Source organism: Doryrhamphus excisus, linkage group LG5, assembly GCF_037039965.1.
Source record: "Doryrhamphus excisus strain RoL-2023G ecotype Guam linkage group LG5, RoL_Dexc_Guam_v1.1, whole genome shotgun sequence".
Taxonomy (NCBI): Eukaryota; Metazoa; Chordata; class Actinopteri; order Syngnathiformes; family Syngnathidae; genus Doryrhamphus; species Doryrhamphus excisus.
The window spans coordinates 20,717,945-20,733,543 of record NC_136361.1 but is presented as its reverse complement, the minus strand read 5'-3'; the positions used below and the strand labels follow the sequence as shown (position 1 = coordinate 20,733,543).

Genomic DNA, 15,599 nt, shown 5'->3' with positions numbered 1-15,599 from the left:
TTTCTAAAATGATTTAAAAAAAATTTTGGTGTCAAGTTTTGTTCTTTTTTTAAATTTTCTTTAATTTATTAAAAAAAAAAAACGGGGCGCTGCATGGATCGTGGGGCCCTATGCTGTGTATAGGGAAGGGCAGGCCTGGTCCAAAAGAAAATAAGCATTTAAACATACTATACCCGTGTAGGACCAGTGTAATTACAATAATGCATTAATGTGCTCGTCCTTATTAAGTGACCAGCTAATCATGGATGTTTGCTGTGGTGATTGACTTCCAACGCTTCTAACAATCATGAAGATAATCACAAGCTTCTTGCATTACATACACATATATTCCTATGTGTTGTTTTAATCCTCCATATCTCCCCTCTTATCATAACCCCCTCCCCCCCGACCCTTCAACTCCACCCCCTGCTGCTTCCAACGAAGACCCCTTTGCTACAACTGAGGGGAGTGCAGACATTGCTCCAGAGCTGGACCTGTTTGCTATGAGGCCCGCTGACACTGGGGCTACCGCCATCACCCCTCCCACCTGTAGTGAGGCGCCGACCATCGCTGCCCCCACCCCTTCTATCACCACCACTGCCACCACGGACACCACCACCACCACCACAGAGTCCGCAGCTGCACCGACTCTAGATTTATTTGGTGGTAATGTCCTTTCGCTGCCATTATGCTCTCCGCCATCCCATGTGATGATTGCTCTTACTGGGACATGACAGAATGATATGAGGCTTTTACTGTCCCTGCATGTCTTACCCCTTTTTCCTTTTTTCCAACATTTTCTTAAACCATTAAGCACTTACTTAAGCATCTTGGCCACCTCTGCAAAGCACTACAAATCCTAAATTCTAAATAATACGTCACTCTTCTGGATTTTACTGGTAATTTCTACCTCTTTATCAGCAGAGGTGGCTCAATTTGCTGCAATTACTAACCTAATAATACCAACTACGTGCCAGTGTTACGCTTGAAGGGATTTGTTTGATTCCCTTGCTTGTGAACTGTTTCAAATACTGACGATGGATGTATGCTTGGTAGGTTATGCACTTTAATTCAAGTGAAATATTGCATTAATCTTTTGCACTGTCAGTGCTATCTCCATTATGTTGAACTCCAGCAATGGAACCTCCAAGGTTGAAAGAGAGATTCATCCACAGGAAATAATAATTACAATGTAACTCCCCAGTCAGGAAGCACTAATGATGACTGTTGCATGTTCTAATGGGGAGTTCAAATTAGCAAGGAAGGATTTTGCAGACCGCTTCCCTCTCACTGGTTCATTCTGGCTGGTTACTGGTTAGTTTTGCATTTTTCCAGTGTCCTCGCCACTCGTGGGACCGTCGTATTTTCAACTGCCATGGGGGGTTTGGGAGACAGGGGGGGGGGGGGTGCTTAGCCCCCTGGAGATGCACAGGATATGAATGAATGTAGTAGACATTCAAAAAAATCCAAAAAACAAATAACGAACAAGAACCGGGATCTAACTTTCCCACTTTTGGACAGATTTAGTAGAGATACTTAATTGTTTTAGGCCACCATTAAATGTACACAAGTACACACAATCTATACTGCAAAACCGCTGTTCAAGCTCTACAACCATTCTGTCCCGTGGACAGTGATCAATTATATAATAATCATTATTATATTATTAATTAGCCTATTATTATTACTATCATCATTATTCTTCTGATTATTACTACTTTTTTTTTTACAAAAATTATCTGACAAATTTCATATGCAAAAGGGCCAAAGCAGGCTAATAAGCAAGCCAATAAGCAGGCTAATATTAGCCTACTACTACTACTAGTAGTAGTAGTAGTAGTAGTAGTAGTACATTTAGTGCTACTACTACTACAGTAGTAGTAGTACTACTACTACTAGTAGGAGTAGGCTAGTACTACTACTACTAGTAGCCAAGACAAAAATGTACAAAAATGTACTAGTACTACTACTACTACTAGTAGTAGTACTAGCCTACTACTACTAGTAGTATTAGCCAAAACAAAAATGTACAAAAATGTACTACTGTAGTAGTAGTACTAAATGTACCCGTAGTAGGCTAGTATTAGCCAAGACAAAAATGTACAAAAAATGTACTAGTACTAGCCTACTACTACTAGTAGTATTAGCCAAGACAAAAATGTACAAAAATGTACTACTGTAGTAGTAGTACTAAATGTACCTGTAGTAGGCTAGTATTAGCCAAGACAACTGCTACATTTTGTACTACAGGCTAATACTAGCCTACTACTACTAGTAGTAGTAGTAGTAGTAGTAGTAGTAGTAGTAGTAGTAAGCTAGTATTAGCCTGCTTATTGGCTTGCTGCTAGCCTTGGCTAGCCTGCTTTTGTCCTATTATATTGAAATTTGTCAGATATTTTTTTTGTAAAAAAAAAAAAGAAATCTATAAAAAAAATTAAAAATCTTTAAAAAAAATCAAATTATTTAGGGGGACTTAAGAAGATTTTAGGCCTAATGACGCCACTGATTTAGAGTTTGTATAGTGTCGACCCGGGGTTGTAAGTATTCCCAAAAGACCTGAAGATGGCAATATTTCCCTTTAATTATTACCACATTCATTTTGCACTGCACCCAATAGACTCCTTAGTTAAGAAAATAGCTGCTTTCTCTGCTTTCTCTTATGGCATCATTGTGTTTTGCACTGGACTTGAAATCTGTATGAACATATTTTGATTGTGTGTCCTAGATGTGCTTGAATCTATGCCTGAGCAAAGTCCCACCACAGAATCCAAAGCTGCTACCACTCCTAGCGTAGACCTTTTTGGTGCAGGTACAAGCAGATATGCATTCTTCTGTGTGTGGAACCTTTTTATGTCTTCTGGTTTTCCAAACTTCCACTCTACTGTCAAAAAAGTCCTTTTTGTCTTGGTTTGTCCCCCATAGTGATATGAGCATTGCATGGAACTCCACTCTTGGTGCATCGTGTCGTCCCTGTGGCTGCCGTCTGGTTCTACCTGCTATGCTAATACTTTTCTTTGCTTCCACCGTTTTCTTCTTTCTCGTACTCTGCCTCTTGCTTGCGTTGGTAAATTAGACCTCCCTGCTGTTTCGCGCGGGCCCTCACCTTTGCCTGAGCCTGCTCCGGCAGGAGACATCGTGACCGGTGAGTTAAGCCGCTCTACTTTCACTGCATCACCTCTCACTTCCTTTTCTCACCACCAGCCCTCCCCCCCCCCCAAGTGGGGGTAAAGGTGCATGAAGACCCGCTTTCTTGCTTTGCTTCCTTCGCTAGAATTCTTGAAATAATCGGGTTGCACTCAGATTTTTCATAAACAAAACACATTTTCATCTTCAGATCCTGCACCTCATCCTCCACCTGCAGCTGCCGTTGCTGCTCCGGCTCCAGAGGCTTCTTCTCCACCCAAAGCCGAGTCAGCTCCAGTCATTGATCTGCTAGGTATCATCTTTCACGCTGCTCCTGTTTTGTCAACACGATACCGATAACAGGATCATATTCGAATCTAGTACTCAAGATATCAGCCTTCAATGATATCTTTATTCTGCTGATGATTCCATGAACTCCACCCTCCTTTCTGCACCCTTTGCTGAACTGTGATGTTCCTGCAGACTCCTTCAGCGGGTCTGTAGAGGAGACGCAGAGCTCCGCTCCTGGGGCGCCCGGAGGTGACCTGTTGGGAGGTACTACTTTTTGGGGTTATACAATACAGTACATTATGCAACACCTTGGAGAGCTCATTTCAATGTTAATTACATTACATTAAATGTAATTACATTAATTGCTGCTGATAGTCACAGTCACGTTTTATCCTTTAGATCTAATGTCCCCCACCCTGGCTCCAACTGCGGCCCCCACCCTGGCCCCAGTGCAGAATGATCTTCTTGAGTCGGGCTTTGAAGCTATGGGAACACTTCCCTCTCCGACACCCCCCGTCCCTGCTGTACAGATGGTATCGTCCGCAGCAGCTGCACCTGAACCTGCAAGCACCACCCCGGCGCCCTCTGGTGGTTTTGATGCTTCAAGTAAGTGGCCATCCATTATTGTCCTCACTAGGGTCGCAGTGGGGTGCTGGAGCCTACTCCAGCAGGGTACACCCTGGACTGGTCGCCAGGGCACATATAGACAAACAACCATTCACACTCACATTCATACCTATGGACAATTTAGAGCAGGGGTGGGCAAACTGCGGCGTGGGGGCCACATCTGGCTCGTCAAGTGTTTGAATACGGCCCACCCGTTCATTCCAAAGTATTTAATTTAAACTTAACATACAACCTTGATGGTTTAAGTAGCTGTTTTATCAATTTTATTATTTATGTGGTCTGCTGTTTACAAAGTGCTCCTGAAAAAAGACACACAAGCACATATAGCACAATGCATGACACTTTTACAGATACAATAATTCCAGGTGGACTGTTACGTGTAAAATATATAGTCTGGCCTCCCGTCAATGTTGTTAAAGCAACTAAATTTGAAACACTTATATGTTAGGACTACGTTAAAAAGCCTTAGTATTTCAGTATGTGGAATCAAACTATGGAATGGATTGAGTAAGGACCTCAAACAATGCACAACGATGAGCCAATTCAAGATATACATATCACTATATTGACAGTTACTATGGTACCCATTATGTCATTGTATGGTCATATCACCTTGTACTACGGTACGTGACAAAAAAAAAATTAAACTATATTAGGAAAGCAGGAAGTGAACAAATGTAACAGTTACTGATTGTAAAAGTACCAGATGGAGGGGTAGGATTTAATAAGCTTTGCTTCTTCCTACTCCTTTTGGACTTGTGGAACTGTGAACTGATTATGTGATGCATTCAATTGTAATCCGATGCATGTTCAAATGAAATAAAACCATTACCATTACCAATGCGGCGAGTCAAAAAGTTTGCCCATCCTTTATTAAGAGTCTCCAATTAACCTAGCATGTTTTTGGAATGTGGAGGAAACCGGAGTACCCGGAGAAAACCCACGCATGCACGGGGAGAACATGCAAACTAAGAACAAATATGCCATGCATTAATAAAAAAAACATGATATGTAAAGCTTCCGATTTAGATTATTTGCTATGAAGTGCGTTGAAATGCACAACTTGGCCTCAGCCTTGTCATGGAAAGCTGCTAGCATCTACTTCCTGCTGAGAGCCTGACGTGTGCATGAATGATACATTGGGACATGCCTCGATCACTTTTGCTGACTGCTTGATTTGTCACCACTGCTTTCTCTCTTAGCGATTTCTCTGATTTTATACCCCTCTATCTTGTTTCACTCGATTCACAAATGCTGTGCTTCCTCCTTCTTTTCACACCTCATCTTAACTTCTGCTTCGTTCATCTTCCCGCGCCACTTTAATCTACACCTCTTCCTCTCTGCCGGCTTCCTCTTGCTTGCTTCTTCTAATGTGTAATTGGTGAGTTCAACTCCACAGTGCAATGCAGCATGTGCACTTCTGACAAGTGTGTATCTCGTTTTAGGGTCATTTGCATGTTTAATATGGATTCCTAATCCCTGTTTGTCTCCTGCATGAGGCAATATACATGTGCAATTAATTGAATAATAAACTAAAGATGATATACTAAAAATAACAAACTAAACTAACAAACTAAAAATAAACATAATATTCTGCATTGTTGGAATGAAAACATCCAATAGAAGATTGCTTGGAGTTTCCATGTTAGGCTTCCTGCTACCCCTTTTGTATGTTCAAGTATGTTCCTACTCTGGCCTGCTCTCACAGCTGGATGGCGTCCCTCAGCGTTACCGTCTGCTCTCACATCTGCCCGCGTCCTGTGTGCGATTAACGGCCTTGTAATCTGTGTTGGTTCTCTCATGTCCTGCCTCTCCCACCCTCTCCTCAAGTGTTTGATGGATTAGGCGACTTGCTGATGCCTGCCGTGACACCGCAGAGCACCGGGGGAAGCACAACAGGAAGTGCGGCCGGGAGCATGGGAACTCCCGTGACAATGGAGAACATTACAGCTGCTCCACCTGCAACTCCTCCCCCGACCAAGACCATCGGAGGGGACCTGGATTCTTCACTGGCCAACCTGGTTGGAGGTACATGCATGTTGTATGGAGGCTAACATGTTGATACTTATTTGGTTTGTCTTTCCTCTATTCAGACCTGGGTGTGAAGAGAAAGTAAGTATGACACAAATTATGCAACATTTGCTTGTAATTTAAGTGTAAATAGTACACTGAAATGGTCTTCTAAAGGGATCCACAAAGTGAGAAGAAGCTAACCGGAGGAGCCAACTGGACCCCCCAAGTGGCCCCCACAAGCTGGACTACACCAGGAGCCCCCATGGTGAGCATGGAGGATTCTCCAACCCATCGCGTGTTTATTGGGAGCATAGCTACATATATACAAATATTCAGTAACCTCTCATGAACTTCCAACCAGGCTGGTGTGGCTCCTGGAGGCCCTGGAGCAGCGCCACCAAGTGGAGCAATGGTACCACCTATGAGTGCACAGCCTGGCTTTGGCATGGTGAGTCTCCACATTGATAGTGATACAGTATCTCCACATATAATCCACATAAACGTTCATTACAATAAATAACGGAGGCCTCCATCCAACAAATGTACTGTCTTCAGCCGGCTACAGGAGGCCCAGGAGCTGCCATGATGCAGCCCATGATGGCGCAGCCTATGATGGGGCAGCCTATGATGAGACCTCCCTTCGGCATGGTCGGAGCTGCTCCTGGAGTCGCTGCTGCACCAGGAGCGCCGGTAGGCACAGAAGGCACCCTTACGGTTAAACATAATGAATGATGAATGTCTAACCAATTATAATAAGGTTTTTCAGGTCATTAAACCATATTAATAATAGTAATATAATACATTTTAGTATTCTTTACAGTAATACTGTATTTATTCACCTCCATGTTCACATAGGCACATCATACTGTACTATATAGGCTATTGGATTTAGAGGTACTGTGTCTTTAAACCTGCATATACACATAATGCATACCAGTGCATTACATACTATAACTGGTCAATTTATGCGTACAATTTATGCTCATTTCTGTTTTTATTCACAGATTTCTCCTGGACCTGAAAGCCAGAGTCCCAAAAAGCCCAAGGATCCTCTGGCAGACCTTGATCTCAAGGACTTCTTATAACCCAGATGGGAGCGGGTATGTTACCGTATATTTATTGACATAAAAATAGGAATTTTCATATTAGTTTATTTTCTGCACTATAAATTGCTCCATAATATAAATTGCACTAGCCAAATATGCACAATGAAGAGAAAAACATATGTTGTACTGGACTATAGATTGCATTTGTTTAATTTATTTAATGAAATCAGAAAACAGGGACAGACATTTCATCTTAAAAGGCATGTTAGTGAAATAAAATTTTTATTCAAATTATTATTTTTTTAATTTATTAAATTAAAATGTCACCATTTGCAGTCTAATCTGCAAAATATGATTGTCTTTTGGGGGACATTTGTGTTCCGTCTTTCTATACCTGCGTGTGGCGCTGTGGGTGTGTATGGCACGCAGACGGAACCACGTGACACTCCAAACCATAGAAGAAGAATGAATGTGCGTAAATCCGTCATCTTCCGCTTACGAAAAGTGGAATTACTTCTTTATTGGGTATAAGACAACACAATATCCGGAAAATGTCGACTAAAGTGAGTAATATCCTTCGAAATGTTCTTATATTATGTTGGCTTATCGTCAAAGCTCACTTTGGTGGTCACGTGGTGGGTCTGTGACGTCATGTGTCTCGTATCGCTTGTGTAGGAGCATCAGAAATTGGTTGTGATGTATTTATATAGCAACGAAAAGGAGATGAAATTATCACTTTATTTCAGAGTGGGTGGCAACATCTTATTTCCGGCATAGGGACAGCACAACTGACAGCTCTTCCGTACAGGACATACTCCACAGTAGCCTAACACATTAGTACATTAGTGCCATCTAGGGGCATTGAAGTGTAACTACATGACAAATGTAGTGACAGTGCAGAGCCTTGTCGCGGCTGTGTGAAAAAAATGTATCAAAATCATGAAAAAGTGTGATTTACAGTCAGAAAAAATTTTGGTCCCTTAATTATTTACTTGAAAAAGTGATTGAAATCCATCATTACAGTATATAGGCATGAATGTCATATTAGCTTAGAACCCCTCAATGATTTCACCCTCTCTGCATAAACAATGTTAATGGCAACGTTAGGATTGCTATTTATTCAAATACAATGGATATTTTAATATTTTTCCATGAAAAAATATTTCAACAAATATTTTGTACTGCAGATGTTTTCTTCTCCAGAGCTGGATGCTCTCATCGTTTACGGGGCATCTGTCAAGATTTGAGGATGCCAATGGCGGTCCATTTTCTCTCTTTTGTCAGCTACTCAGCATTATAAGAGCCCCCCCGACCCATCCACTTCCTGTTTCCCCGTCCTGTGTGATGTTGTAGCACAAACAGTGAAAGTGAACCATAGCAGTTATAAACAGAAAATGAATATATATGAGAAAAGAATAACAAGTGCGTGCTCATGTAGATGTTCTAATCTTTTGTCTCCCACTAAATAATACACAAAAGCCGAAAAAAATGTACGTGAGTGAAAGTGAAGGCGTATGTGTTTGTTTATTTATTTCTTGTGTTGAATGCTGGTTGTATTTTGGTGTCCGAAGATCCACCAACTCCGTCCCCGCCCCCTCCTTTTTAAAGGGGGGGGTGAGCATTTCCTTGGCCCTACTCTAATTGGATGAGAGTATTTAATAACATACCTGTAGTTTTTTGGAGAACTCTGTTGTGTGTTGTTTACGGAAAGGTTCTATTTGATGTACATAGACTTCTCTGGTGTGAATTTGAGGATTACGTGTCTAATCTGTACTGTATGTCTGTTGAAGAGAAATAGCAATGTGAATATGACATGAAATTGTAAGAAGTCAAGTGTGTATCCTGCCGTCATCATTTGGAAACAAATATTGTATATTATAAGGGGAGAAAATGTGGGCTTCGGAGAAACTCATGTTGTTTGTGGCTTATTTTTATAAGTTATGTCATGTGTTCTAGTTTTTCATGTTGTCCTACTACCGGAAGACAAACCTTATCAATGAGTATAAAATAATAGCGTAACTTTGGGACAACTTTGAAATAATTGTTGTTGTATTTTACAGCCCCATGGGAAGTTTCTGAATTATAAAGTATATGTTAAATATATGTCCTTCCGTTGTGTACGGCTTCATCACCACCAGGGACTCTGAATAGATAGGACAGTCAAATCAGCATGCACACCCCGGACTGCACAGATTTTTCATTTTTCCACAATTTTTATATGTATATATATTCATTCTGTTCAGTAATTATTAATTCACTTCCTCAAAGTGTAAACACATAACTTTATTTTACACTGGTTCGAGCTAGTGAATACATTGTATACTTGTTTTGCAACTAGCCCCAACCCACTTGTTTGCTTACCATCATGGCAGACATTTGCTTTATGGCATACTAGGTTCTGTTCCGTTCATTTTCGGTTGAGTTGTCAGTCTTATCCATTTAGAGTCTCCACAGAAAGCCACCCTTGCTGCATCAAACTGGAATTAGTGTATACTGTCTGAAGCCCGGACTTGTACAAATGAGGTACAGATACAAGAAGTATATCATGATTGAGTTGTTACTACAATTTATTTTTGCTGTAATTAATTTTGTGTATGATGGCCTTCCCCCAGTGCATGTCAGCCCTTTTGAAATGCAATAAATTCAATGACGGACGAAAATTGACATTTTTCCACTCATTTCTTTTATATTAAGAAAACTTAAGCGATGGTACACAGTACTTACGTGGTTTGTAAGCAGGGCAGTTTTGAACCGTCCTAAAATGGACAAAAAGCGTGAGCTCCTGCGCTAAATCAGTGAAGTTTCGGTAATGTTTTAAAATCATGAAATGTGTGATCACTGCATGTATATCAAAGAATATATTAATAATAGAGGGCTTTGTAGTCAAAATAGGTACTATGTCCCACTGACTTGCATTGTTCGCTAGCTCATATTAACTTGTTTTCTTGTTAGAATGCAGAAAAAAATGTAATATTAGTGTAAATGTGACTATAGGGGTGTTATTTCATGTCTAGAGGGCTCTAATAAAACCTATTTAGAAATTTGTAACCAGGTTTTCTATGCATTAACTGAAAATACTCCATTTATAAATAAAGAATCCTACTTCACTTATTACAATTGGGTTTGGTAACAATTAACATGATAAATGAGGGATTACTTTAGTGTTTAATACTTGCAGTATGTTTACTCATTCACATATTCATTCATGTTCCAACATATAGGAACATATGTTAGTGAGAATATCTACTGAGAATATCTTAGCAAAAAGGCCATTGTCAACACCTATAATTATATGAACTCTTATTTGTAATAATAGTCATTAATACAAACCCAAACATAGTAAGACTGACTTGTTCGGAGTGCAAACTTAGTCAATAATAGGCATTTGGTATTTATTTGGTTTTTACAAAATAACTTTTAGGAACATCCGAAACATTAAAAAAACATTTTAACATAACATCCATATTACAATTTGTGTTGTATAATAATTGTTGCGCTGGGAATACATCAATTAAATTATCAAGTAAATTATTGAAAAGTTCAGTCCCACCTTAGCATACCAGACGTGTAGCCCCACATCAATTTATAGTTACAGTAGTAGGCTGCCAAAATATATTCTAAACAGTATATACCCCCTTCCCTGGAAAAAGAAAAAAGGAGTCGATATTTCCATAAATTAGCACCATGTCATCTGTATAAGCACCAATAGAATTATGTGCACAACAATAGAAAGGACAAAGAAATGCTGGCAATATTAGAATCATCTTAACTGCGGCAGAAAAACGGATAATAAAAAGACAAAAGCTACACATTTAAACAACTAAATTGTACACAATACAGTTGTATTTTTCTAAATACTTTTAGTTTGTGGAGTTAACTTTACATTAATTTTGGTCCTCCATCTTTAAAAAGATTGGCAAGTGTCTGTACAAAGACGAGTTAGAATCAAAAGCAAGCTTTGCTTACCAAAACATTTGAGAAATATATCCAAGAAAACGACGATAGAAAGCAAAACTGCAGATCGGAATGATCTGGGAATATTTTTTTTTCTCAGTTTTTAGCAAATAAATTAGAAAAGCCACAGTTGTCTTTGTGTGTTACACAGTTCCTGTTGTTGTCACCACTGAGTCCGCATGGCGGTGGGTTTTTGTTTGTTAATGAGTGTGATAGGAGGCATGGGCGGGGGTAGAGGTGATGGTTACAACTGGGTCTTGGGGGGGTGTCATCAGGAAGAGGGTTTCTGTGTTGCCTTAGGCAATCTGGCACGCACTCGAGTCCCCGTGAACCCAGTAGCAAATTTGGGCGTACTTGAGAGGCGTTATCCTCACCGCAACATTGTAATCCTGCTGCAGACCATTTCCGTTAACGTCCACCCACTGGTGGCCGGAAAATACCCCAATGATCTTCCTCTTCCACCTCTTTTTGCCCGGTTCCTTCAAGCGGATGTAGACCCCGGAGCCGCTGGATCCCGGTTTGGCATCGCAGTACTGATACAACAAATCATTGGACTCCTCAGAGACGGAACAGAATCGGTACACCAGATTTCCTGGCCGGTCGTCGTCAAAGCCGGAGAAGTGGATTCTTCCAGCGGGGAGCTTCTTGACCGAGGGGATAACACCCAGATCCATGTGTTTGACTTTGGGGGCTCTCTTCAGCTCCAGAACCGCATAGTCGTAATCTGCAGTCAGTCCATCAGACACACCTTTGAACCAACCCTTTGGTACTTGGGTTTTCTTGACCCGGGTCCACCGAAATGAAGGTTTTTCCACTTCAACACTTCGGCGACTCCGGCTCTTTCGACCCTTTGCTTTTCCTTTTCGGCTCCCTTTCTGTTCCGTTTCCTTTACGTCTTTAACGTCATCTCCCTTTCTTCGTTTACCTTTCCCTCGCCCACCCTTACCTTTGCCTCCTTTCCCTCTTCGAGATTTCTCCTTAAGAATACCAACGCGAAGCTTCTGAACGCCATCCAAATAATCCTTTCCATCATGGATGCAGTGAGCGGCGGTCAGCACATGTTTGGGTGACACCAGAACTCCAGAACATCCAGTGGAGATCTTGACCGAAGTGGAGAACGGATACTTAGTGGAGAACTGCTTATCGGAGATGGTGAAGCGGCTGTCTGTGCCGTAGACCTCCCGTTTGGAACGGGAACTGGAGGAGCTGTTTCTGGACCAAGCTGTCACCTCATTGAGACCTTGCACAGACACCGAGGTATAAGTACGTGTACCATTCTCGTAAACCGTCTCGTAGGAGAGGAAGTTCTCCAGGTCATCCACGGAAGGTGAGGGGAGGCGACGCTGACACTCGATCCCGCAAGTTCCACTCACCTTCGATTGAGCGTGTGCGGAGAAGTCGGGGCTGCTCAGTGGAAGAGTGCGTCTTTTTCTTACCAGAGGCAAATTCCACTGCGGCCAAGTGTACTCGTCGTCGATTGTTGCAGGCAGCTCAGCGGCGACAAACGCCACCGCCAACACCGCCACCGGGAGCAGGACGCATAGGTGTATGGGGCCCATCGTTAACTTGGGCCTGGCTCTGGAACAGAAACCGTGGAGAGGAAGGTTAATGGGTTGAAAGTATTAGTATTAGCATTAGCATTAGTATTAGTATTAGTATTAGTATTAGTATTAGTATTAGTATTAGTATTAGTATTAGTATTAGTATTAGTATTAGTATTGCAATTGCAGTTCCTTTTTGTTATCATTATTCACTGAGCAGCCTTGGCACACACCTAGGAGGGGTCTTTGATCCACTTGTCTTTCCAGATACTCTTGTAAATACTGAATGTTTTGAGGCTGTCGCTTGGAAACCCCAAGTTTCACCTCCATTTCTAGATGTCCTATAGACTTCATGTCCAGAAACTGTCTGGGCCACAACCCAAAAATTTGGCGATGTATTTATAAGGTAATAAACATACAGAATAAGCAGGGGATCAAACAAGCAAAACATACTGGAACACTTGCACCATGTATAGTGTATATTACGTATATCAGGGGTGGGTAAACTACATCCCGGGGGCCACATGCGGCCCACCAAGCGTTTGATTCCGGCCCACCAGTTGTATTCTAAGTATTTCAACTTTTAACATACAACAGCTGGCAACATCACTTGCAAGTCGGTTGTCTTATTCAGACAAAAATCTAAACAAAACTTTAATTTAAATTTTGTATTTTGCTGTGGTCTGATGTTTAAAGTGCTCCTGAAAAAGGGACATGAGAACATATAGCTGATAGTATAACACTTTTACATATACAATTAGACAAATAATTAAATGTGGACTGTTAGAATTATAAGCGTAAAATAGTTGGTGTGTGTTAGATATACATTCTGGCCCCAGGGGTACACCCTGGACTGGTGGCCAGCCAATCACAGGGCACATATAGACAAACAACCATTCACACTCACATTCATACCTATGGACAATTTGGCATGTTAGCATGTTTTTGGAATGTGGGAGGAAACCGGAGTCCCCGGAGAAGTGGAATTGAACTCGGGTCTCCTAGCTGTGAGGTCTGCGCGCTAACCACTTGACCACCGTGCAGCCCCCATTTGGGTTCAATTCATTAAAAAAAAAAAAAATTCCCACTATAATGTGGAGGCCCTAAACACAGTTCCTGTTTTGGCCAGAGTGAGGCAGTGTTTCTCTAAGTCCTACACCACAGCCCACTTCACCATTTCACCACAATTATTCTGCAAGTCTGCACAAAAAGATTGGTACCATTATTTATAGCCCACGGACACATTGGCCCCCGTGCAGGGGTGTTGCATCAGCTGTATGGTTAAGAGATTTATATGTTCCTTGAGTCACATCTGTGGCTGCCATTGAGGTGAGGATCCTCAAAATGAGCTGAAGACAGTGGCTTGGAGGTTTGCCACAATGGTTAACCTTCTTCTTTAGTCTGGTTTCCTCAGTTGCAGTGCGCTCGAATGTCAATAAATGATGTGTGTACTGCTTCGTACTTCGGGGTTTGACCTTGAAACTACTCTATTTCAAGTCTGTTTTGGATATATTTGAATACACTGAACTCATCAAACTGCAAAGTCGGAAAGTTTCATTTCTGTGGTCATGAAGTCACACCAGCCGCGTTCAAACACCGTGAGGAGAAAATAATTTGGATGTTGATGTCCGATATCTCTGATATCTCGGCTTTCCAGCTGGAGGATGAACATCCGGCGGTGTGGAGTGGGTTCCCTTCCAAAGACACATTCCTTTCCAATTACATGGACGCGGTCTATGAAAATGAGCATCACTGCTTCATCTTTCATTGATGAAATGCTATGAACGCTCTATCAAAACATCAACACATTTTCCTCCAAGTTGGGTTCTGCAGAAATCCACCAATAGGCCTCCAACTTGAAGACTTAAGCCCTTTAAAAGGGGTCACTCTAACCTGCCAAAAACTGGGTAAAATAATAAAATGAGAGCTTAATAGCGGTCCTGGTGTCTGTTCAACGTCACCCTCCCTCAACCAGCCAGATTCAGACATCACACAGACATTACAAAGTCTGCAATAACTCAGCAGTGTGGAAAGTGACTGATGCACCGCCACCATGGCTCCCAGTCACACGAACGTCTCATTGAATCCAATCTTTTTTCCACAGCACTGTGCCCCCTCTTCAGCAATCCCAAAACCAATAGAGGGCGCAATAGTCCCAGATCTTATTCCACAAACATTGATCTTGTAGTTTAACACCACATCCATTGCTGGAGGATTTCACCCAATGTGACCCATTTTCTCCTTGACTTCAAAGTATAGAGTTTCCACCTTGAACTTGATTAAAAATATTTAATTAAAATGTAAAACTGTAAAACACAAATCTGGCTGAATGTCAACTAATAAGAACATCATACTTGTAAACCAAACAAAGCAATCACATTCATTCATTATAATGATTATAAAACAACATAATAAATAGTGTGCTATTCATATGAGAAATATGAAATTAAAAAAAGAATAATGGTAATGGTTTAATTTCATTTGAACATGCATCAGATTACAATTGAGTGCATCCAATAATCAGTTTACAGTTCCACATGTCCAAAAGGAGTAGGAAGAAGCAAAGCTTATTAAATCCTACCCCTACATCTGGTACTTTTACAATCAGTAACTGTTACATTTGTTCACTTCCTGCTTTCCTAATATAGTGATAAGTTAAAAAAAAATTTTTACATTTTTTTATTTTAATTTTTTTTACCGAAGTACAAGGTGATAATGACTGTACAAAATAAATAAATAAAAAAGTGACTAAAATGAAATCCAACCAAGTGCAAACCACAACAAACAAACCAGCACAAGACAAAAAAATCAATCCCGGTCTTACCTCCTTGCATCCGATTGATGGGTATGCCAAATCCGCAACGTACTGTTTGTGTTCCCTAGAAACAAACATATAACGTCCCGTTGGAAAACAAACGCTTGTTTGCATCCCAGACGTCCAGGCATCAGCGGGGCGACAGCTCCTCTCTCCTCATTGCTCCTTCTAAGTGGCTGGAGAGAAAGTTGAAAGCACTTGACGCTGAGA

At 41.2% G+C, this 15,599-nt stretch overlaps 2 protein-coding genes across 9 annotated transcripts in view; one reads left to right on the top strand and one right to left on the bottom strand.

Annotated features, from left to right (window-relative positions):
- Window positions 1-9,757, top strand: part of snap91a (synaptosome associated protein 91a) — a 25,786-nt gene extending 16,029 nt beyond the window's left edge. For 3 of the 8 annotated variants that reach the window (XM_058052981.2, XM_058052980.2, XM_058052983.2), the window contains exons 17-29: window positions 424-645; window positions 2,705-2,788; window positions 3,053-3,121; window positions 3,314-3,415; window positions 3,586-3,657; window positions 3,793-3,999; window positions 5,851-6,048; window positions 6,114-6,132; window positions 6,208-6,298; window positions 6,395-6,481; window positions 6,589-6,723; window positions 7,038-7,133; window positions 8,267-9,757. In XM_058052981.2, coding sequence (XP_057908964.2) covers window positions 424-645; window positions 2,705-2,788; window positions 3,053-3,121; window positions 3,314-3,415; window positions 3,586-3,657; window positions 3,793-3,999; window positions 5,851-6,048; window positions 6,114-6,132; window positions 6,208-6,298; window positions 6,395-6,481; window positions 6,589-6,723; window positions 7,038-7,118 — 1,367 coding nt within the window. In that variant the 3' untranslated portion in view covers window positions 7,119-7,133; window positions 8,267-9,757. The remainder of the gene's footprint in view (window positions 1-423; window positions 646-2,704; window positions 2,789-3,052; window positions 3,122-3,313; window positions 3,416-3,585; window positions 3,658-3,792; window positions 4,000-5,850; window positions 6,049-6,113; window positions 6,133-6,207; window positions 6,299-6,394; window positions 6,482-6,588; window positions 6,724-7,037; window positions 7,134-8,266) is intronic. The other 5 variants (XM_078790914.1, XM_078790913.1, XM_058052982.2 and 2 more) reach the window with 4 other exon arrangements.
- prss35 (serine protease 35) lies at window positions 8,688-15,599 on the bottom strand. The gene is made up of 2 exons (XM_058052988.2): window positions 15,399-15,599; window positions 8,688-12,611 (listed from the first exon to the last, which is right to left on the bottom strand). The coding sequence occupies exons 1-2, from the start codon at window positions 15,518-15,520 to the stop codon at window positions 11,330-11,332; spliced, it is 1,404 nt and encodes a 467-aa protein (XP_057908971.2). The 5' UTR covers window positions 15,521-15,599; the 3' UTR covers window positions 8,688-11,329.

Excerpts from the sequence above, each read along its gene's own strand:
- prss35 (XM_058052988.2), bottom strand. The coding sequence starts at position 15,520 with ATGCCTGGACGTCTGGGATGCAAACAAGCGTTTGTTTTCCAACGGGAC. Across the intron at positions 12,612-15,398 it reads CATCAATCGGATGCAAGGAG|AGCCAGGCCCAAGTTAACGA; the intron begins GTAAGACCGGGA and ends TTTCTGTTCCAG.